General features: G+C 55.4%; 3 protein-coding genes across 3 annotated transcripts; 1 reads left to right on the top strand and 2 right to left on the bottom strand.

Moving 5' to 3' along the window:
- Positions 1-462: 462 nt before the first annotated feature.
- On the bottom strand, positions 463-1,749 carry BJ171DRAFT_428473 (uncharacterized protein; the record flags this gene model as incomplete). The annotated part of the gene is made up of 2 exons (XM_053107856.1): positions 463-928; positions 1,268-1,749. The coding sequence occupies 2 exons, from the start codon at positions 1,747-1,749 to the stop codon at positions 463-465; spliced, it is 948 nt and encodes a 315-aa protein (XP_052962894.1).
- Positions 1,750-3,125: 1,376 nt separating this feature from the next.
- BJ171DRAFT_478171 (uncharacterized protein) lies at positions 3,126-3,718 on the bottom strand (the record flags this gene model as incomplete). Its single annotated transcript, XM_053108905.1, has 2 exons — positions 3,126-3,271; positions 3,316-3,718. The coding sequence occupies 2 exons, from the start codon at positions 3,716-3,718 to the stop codon at positions 3,126-3,128; spliced, it is 549 nt and encodes a 182-aa protein (XP_052962895.1).
- A 2,800-nt stretch (positions 3,719-6,518) lies between these two features.
- On the top strand, positions 6,519-6,998 carry BJ171DRAFT_428483 (uncharacterized protein; the record flags this gene model as incomplete). Its single annotated transcript, XM_053107857.1, has 1 exon — positions 6,519-6,998. The coding sequence occupies one exon, from the start codon at positions 6,519-6,521 to the stop codon at positions 6,996-6,998; it is 480 nt and encodes a 159-aa protein (XP_052962896.1).
- Positions 6,999-7,451: the final 453 nt, after the last annotated feature.

A 7,451-nucleotide genomic window follows, 5' to 3' on the forward strand; every position in this document is an offset into this window, starting at 1 on the left:
GAATCTGATGTCCAGTCGGTAAAGTGGATATCGACGATGGCTGGTGGAATTGGATAACTACGCTCTCTGAACTCCTGAATAGTGGAGATCGACGGAAACAACCACAATGAACGTCTCGGTACTTGAAAGAATAGTCGACTTGCTGCCTGCATTCAAAGGTCTCAAATGGCGCTGTTGGTCGGGATGACACTGAGTATCTACTCATCAGTGGTTGCAGAGCCAGGATCGATGCCGAGTGTCGAGTTGTCGTTGTCGATTCATTCGATGTTTCTCTCGGTCGATCAACATCAGCGATTCATATGGGACAGCACTATTCGTATATTGTACGAATTGAATGTAATGAACGTCAAATACAACATCATTACTTTGTGTGTTGGTGAGGTGGTTTCCTCGATTTATTGGATGTGATCTCCTAAATTTCATATGGATGATGAATCAAAGCGTCATCGGCCAAACCTGATATCAAGGCCATCCTCCCAGAGACTTGAGTTTGTCGATGGTATATTCAAAACCCTGGTTGGCGGACTTGCGATACCAGAAGACGGCACTGTCGATGTCCTGCGGGACACCACGGCCATATTGGTAGCAATAGCCGAGATCACCTTGTGCGTATCGATTGCCCAGTTCAGCCGACTTGCGATTCCATTCGACTGCCTTGGAGTAGTCACGGATGACTCCCCATTCATTCAAGTAGCACGAACCAACCATCCACTGTCCGTATGAGTTGCCTTGGTCGGCGGACTTGCTGAACCACTCGAATGCCTTCGGCTCGTCCATCGATACTCCCTTGTCGCATCGATAGCAATCTCCAATCCACAACTGACTGTCGCTGTGGCCTTCGTTTGCGAGTTGCTCAAAGATGCCAGCGGCTTTTTCCCAGTCTGGGGTGGTTCCGAATCCATTGACCAGACATACGGCCATGAGATGCCTGCACAACCAGTCCCGGTCCGATCCCAGCTGGCAAACCTGAAATAGCTTGCGTGCGGCGGATGAGTCGGAGCTGATGGACTCCCAACCCGCTAACAGACATTCGTCTTCTCCGAAAGGGAACTCATTCGATCTGTTCTCTCGGATGATCTTGATTCCCTTCTGCTTGTCCTGCTGGGTACCCCGGCCGAGATAGTGCATCCATCCAACCATGTGCGTTGCGATGGGTTGGATTACTGAGTCGGTGGAGTTGGTGCTGACTTCCTGCCAGTGGTGGAAGGCAACCTCGTCGCTCTGTTCGACACCATGGCCGATGAACGAGAACCAGCCGCGGAGCAACACGATATGGAGCCGACCATCTTCGCTGCCTTGATTTGTAGCCTTGGTGTACCACTCAATGGCTGCGTCAAAGTCTTGATCGACACCTTCGCCACTTTCGTAGCAACTGCCAAGGACAACTTGGGCCGGAGGTATTCCACGTTCTGCAAGCTCTCGATACAGTTCGACAGCCTTGGGGCGATCTTGGTTGACACCGAGTCCATTGCGATAACGTCCAGCCAGATAGAACTGAGCCACGGAATGATCAGCTTGCGTTGCCTTCTCCAAATGGTGGAAGATTCGCGGCGGGGTGGGATCCAGCTCAAACCAAGTCGGATATCGCTGCTCACCGATCTCAGATTGCAACACCCGAGCCAAGAGATATGATGCAGCAGCAGTGCCTTGTTCAGCTTGATCTTCGAGCCAGGATCGATCGGCTGTCTCTTGTTCATCACAGCGCAGGGAGAGTGCAATCTGGTCACTGGGTGTGAGGCCGATCCGCATCTGTCCATCTGGACGACAGAATCCAGCCTTCTGGCACCAGGTGAGGAAGCGAGGCACCTTGGAGCTCAGGAGAGACTGGGCTCGTTTGCACACTCGGAGCAGGGCCTTGATGGTGCTGTGGTCGAGGGCAAGCTGGAAGCTGTCGTTACAGCAGATGATGGTGAAGATGTCTGGGTTGTGTTCGAGTGAGAGCTGAGCGATATCGGGCATCGACGAGGTTGGTTTGGATTCATCTTGAGCTTGGTGGGCGGGAGATGCTGCTGTGTTTGGAGCAGGCTCGTTCATGCTTGCCATGTTGACGGAGACAGGAGGGATGCAAGTGGGTGATGGCGATGGACAGGAGACAGAGAGGCAGATTGCGGCGAAGCAAGCCAGACCCTGGCAGGCCAAGCACCACCACCAAACACACACACAAGCCTGGCTCGATCCGATGGTTTGCTGGCTGGAGTCGTTGTTGCTCAGGACATTGCCACAGGTATCGCCACATGCATTGAACATGGAATCAGACATGGAATCAGACATGGAATCAGACATGGAATCGAGTCTTCCTATTCACAGCACAGAGTCGACCAGACTCGGTCATGAAAAACAAATATGGAATGGGATTTGTGTGAGAGTGCGAGGTACAATCGACTCGAGGAACAACAATACTGGCCACATCTCAACCAGGCACGCATTGGAGAGTTGAGCGGGGTTGTGTCGTTCATTGGTGGGATGGAATGCGCAGATGTGACTCGGGAGTGAGGCGCGGGAGTGAGAGCGGGTGCAAGCATGGCAAAGGGTGTGCAATGGAGTCAATGAGAGGCAGGGACCATTGGAAAGAGAGTGTGTTCGCAGATCGCTCATAATCTCCGCTCCTTGGGCACCACTGGTCGCCACAGCCCTTCAAGATGATCGTAGTTGTGGACAAGTTGCCATTCATGTTTGACTATGGCGAGGGTGACTCGACAGTGTTTCGCAGGTTCAATCGAGCGGTCGTCACCAACCCGCAGGATCATGTCCTCAACTCCAGCGAGGTGCGAGTACTTCGACACTGATGCCCTGGTTGAAAGAGCCGAGTGGGCAGCGGCATTGCTGGGCATGCTGGTGCGTCGCTACAAGCAGACGATATCACCATCATCCAGCCCATCGGTTGAGTTCGAGTGCTGCCCTGAGACTGTCACCAAGGCCACAGTGGTTGCTATCCCCAGTACAAGCCCCGCTCCGAGTAGATGGCGCCCATGAGGAGGATTGTCGAGCGAGTGCGAATAGAACAGCGACAAAGACAAGCACAGGTGGCATGCTGTGGCTTCGTGCTAGGTGCGCTGCATCAGTACAGCCATCGGTCAAGTTCACCAGATGTTCTTCCGTGCTGGCCTCGCTGTACTCAATCCCCTCTACATCCTCTGAATCGTCGTCAGTGGCCATGTTTTCTGGGCAAAATGCTCGAGCATCGCCTGGGCGTACGTGAATCCTTGGGCTGCAGCCTTTGAGAGCCACTCGTCCGCTTTCTGCTTGCTTGCCGTCGAGTGGTTCATGTGTACTTGAGCACATGCTCAATGATCTCTTCGTGGTGGTCAAACACACGACCCTGCATGTAGCAGAAATCCAGGTACGTTGGCTCCATCGGATATCCAGCAGCTGCTGCTCCAGGGAGAAACATGAACACCTGTTGCCGTCTGATGTGATGTCGTGGCAAGGATTCTCGTTCCGATTTGGTGTCGGTCTCATCCAGCACAATGGCCAGAATGTACATCACAGACACGCTTCCCCTCTCGTTGTAGGGAACAAGCCAGGAGAACTCGCACTTATCCTCGTCTCGGCAGAATCGAGTCAGCCTCGACATCAAGAATGGCTTGGGGCACCTGCACACGAGAAGGAGCTTCTCGATTCTGGCAAAATTCAGAGACATTTGAAAGTGCTCGTTCATGAGCAATGTCGAAGGCAATGGGGCAAACAGGCGACCAGGTGAGTCGATCATGGAAGTCATGGTGGATAGGATGTGGGGAGGTGAGGCTCGTATATACTCTCCGTGTTGGTGCAGTTGGTACGAACGAAATGGGACGATTCCCAATCCCACAGCTCAGAGCCGAATGGGATGGCTTGCGCCCGACAAGTTGTGCCCATTCGAAGAGATCACCTCGGCAACATCCGTGTCACCCTACACAGGATGATCATGTTGTGCGCCGTCATGATGTGGAATGCCATTCTGGAAGATGGTGACTGCTTGTTCGGCTGCCCCAATCATTTGTGTGAACCTTGTGTTCGTTGGGCTGCCATCCACGCGGAGTGGCTTGACACTGCGCATGTCCGCGTGACCATTGCGCAGCACAGACACCAGCCTCATGGAGGGTATCGCCTCCGCTCCTCTTCGAGCCCGCTCCGCCGTTGCATCTCCCTCGTCAGGCTTGATTCCCAACCATGCCGATCCTCGAAATCACTATCATTGCCAGTGAAATCACTGCACTCGCCCACCATTCCGATCGCTCCCTCCAAGGCCTCGTCCAAGTTGTCTTGGCGTTCCTCGCCGCTGTCCAGCAGGCGGACGAGAGCCAAAAGTCGTGGGGCGTCCTGGCCCGTCGTTCCCGCGACATTTTGATCGCTCTCTCGCAGTCTCGGACCGTTGCGCCTGGATTCTCCTCGCAAACGGACAGGCTTACTGCCTTCTTCAATACCATCCAGGAATACTACACCAACGAGGTCCAGGCCCTCCACAAAGTCGAGCGGGTCTTCAGGGCCAACAAGATCCGCCGCCGAATCGAGCAGTTCTGTCGAGAGCTCAGTGTCCTCTGGCAGGGTGTGAAGCTGGCCCTCAACATCAACAGCAACGACATGCTCAACGAAGCTGACCTCCGCCAAGCTGTCCAGCACGACGAAGCCCAGAACCAGGCCCTCATCGCCCAAATCACCACCCTCCTCCAGCAGAACAATGTCGCTGTCTTGGACCAAGTGGACATTCGTCTGAACCAGCAGGAGTGGAAAATCCGCCAAGCCACCGACGCCATCCAGAACCTCCTTCAGGAAGGCGACGTCACCCAACGAGTTGTCGAAAAGGCTGTCGCTCCGCTCCTCCACATGCTGCAGAACCAGTCCTCGGTCTCTCGCTCCATGAAGCACGAGCTATGGCGCATCCCCGCCGGCTCCATCACGAACCGCTCCCTTGAACCGATCGCCCGCGGCGGCTTTGGCGAGGTGTTCACCGCAACCTACTATGGCTCGGATGTTGCCGTCAAGCAGCTCCTGACCAGCTACCACGAGACTGAGATTGCTCAGTTTCGCCGTGAAATCGAAGTCTGGTACAAGCTGAGCCACTCCAACGTCCTTCCGCTCCGTGGTGCGTGCGACACTACCGAGCGCCCCTTCATGGTCTCGCCGTTCATGAAGAACGGACCTTGAAGCGGTACATTTCCGATCCCCAGAACCCACGTTCGCTCGACGATCGCCTCCGCCTCATGTACGAGGTTGCTTCCGGCATGGCCTACCTCCACGGCAACGCCATTGTGCATGGAGACCTCAAATCGCTGAATGTCCTGCTGGATGGAGAATACCGCGCTGTGATCTCGGACTTTGGCATGGCCCGCACCAAACATACTTCAGCCTCTTCCACCGCTCGGCCGGACCAGTCGGCTGGGGGAACGCTGGACTATATGGCTCCCGAGATGCTCGATGATGAGAATCCAAGTGGATCCTCCAAGAAGACCGACGTCTACTCCTTTGGTATCATGCTCTACGAGGTGCTCAAGAACGGTGGCTACATCTGGACCTCAAAAGACGGCCAACCTCTAACTCAGCGCGCAATCGAGCGGTTGGTCTGCAACGGCCGTCGACCTGCCCGCTTCGATGGCATCCCCGACCAATACTGGTCGCTCATCGAGCAATGCTGGCACCAAGACCCCACCGAACGCCCTGCCTTCAAGGACATCATATCGACTTTGTCTGCCTTCAAGGATGTCACAACGCCTCAACCCCCAATCGGCAGCCCCCGCACTCACTCCGACCTCTCCCAGCAGATACAGGGCTTGAGCACGGACCGCTCAGGCTCGCGCCCTTCGTATAATCCCTTCAGAAGTAACGAAGTCGGAGTCAATCTGCAGAACTCGGGGGGCTACCCACGCTCGCCGAACCTCGATCACCGTTCTGGCTTTCAGCACGTCGTCGATCATCGCCAATATTCTGGCTATTCCTCCCCAGACTCACGCTCCTCTCGATACTCTGGCTATACCACACCCGTCTCGGCACTTCCTCGTCAGCCTGAGCCCTCGACCTTGGCCCAGAGACTCGGCACCGAGTTTGGCGTCCCCCGGGCTGTGATCATGGGCATCCAGCGTGGTGACGCAGAATCTCATATCACTGCGGCACGCCACGTCTCGAACGGCAAGCCAGCCAACGATCCTGCCTGGAAGACTGCCGCCGAGTTGTATCAGACGACAGCCGGCAAGGGAAACGTCGAGGCCGCATTCGAGCTTGCCTGGCTGCATTTCACCGGCATCGGCGTGGCCAAGAGTGACACTGAGGCATTCGCCTACTGGCAAGCGGTTTATCAGCAAGCATCCGACGCCATCATGAAGCCCATTGCCACGTTCATGATGGCCTGGTGCTACTACCTCGGCCGTGGAGCTCGCCAGGACGAAGTCAAAGGACATACACTCCTTTGCGAGAGCAAGACGCCGGAATTTGGATTTGCTGCCATCACGGTTCCTGATTACCTAATCTCGTCTTTATCTGAGGCCGCTCAAAGGTTCTTTCAACTGAACCTGCTCGGCTTTGACCACGATTGGCTCTGCAAGCACATGATAGCCAGATGCTACATCGGCGGGTTCGGAACCAGCAAAAACGAAGTCGGAGCTGTGAAAATATTGCTCGAACTCTCGGCACAGGGATACTGCGCAAGTCAGTGCGTTCTTGCAAGCTGCTATCAAATGGGCTATTGCCTGCCCAAAGACGGCACAAAAGCATTCGAGTGGTACAGGGAAGCGGCAGACCAAGGATACGCTATTGCTCAAATCAACCTCGGTTTCTGCTACTACAACGGTCAAGGTGTCGCCCAGGACTACGCCAAGGCTGTCGAGTGGTGGACCAAGGCGGCAAGCCAAGGGAATGCAGCTGCCCAGTGCGTCCTTGGCTTCTGCTACGAGAACGGCGAAGGTGTCGCCCAGGACTACGCCAAGGCTGTTGAGTGGTTCACCAAGGCTGCCCGTCAGGGGGATGCAAATGCTCAAAATTGGGTCGGCATCTGCTACTACAGTGGACTCGAAGCGAGGATACGGTGAATCAGACCACAAACCGATCTGGACCAAGATCAACATTGAACCCGAGCGATATACCAAAACGGACTGTTGGAGATGGCGGATCGGCATGATTCGATACCCCAAAGTCAAGGGAAAGTACATACGCGCATTCAACGCCGCCAAACTCGGATGCACCGAGCTGATGGAACAGGCTCTCACGCCCATTCAACAGGGCAGCCAGATTGCCATCAGCGAAGCCGCAGCCCAGAAGTCCATGGACGACGCGTGGAGCATCTTCAAGACCACGATCGACCTGATCGCCAGCGAGACCATCGGAAGCGCCAGCATCAGCCCTGGTCGGATCGAGGGCACACAGGGGCCCGAAATCCGACGCCTGGAACGAGAACGGCGATGCCTGAGCAGAATGCTCGCCCAGACCCCCGAGTACGACACGGAAGAGCTGGACGACCTGCGTCGTCAGCTTCGGTCCACGAG

This window comes from Polychytrium aggregatum (assembly GCF_025602895.1).
Source record: "Polychytrium aggregatum strain JEL109 chromosome Unknown BJ171scaffold_47, whole genome shotgun sequence".
Lineage (NCBI taxonomy): Eukaryota > Fungi > Chytridiomycota > Chytridiomycetes > Polychytriales > Polychytrium > Polychytrium aggregatum.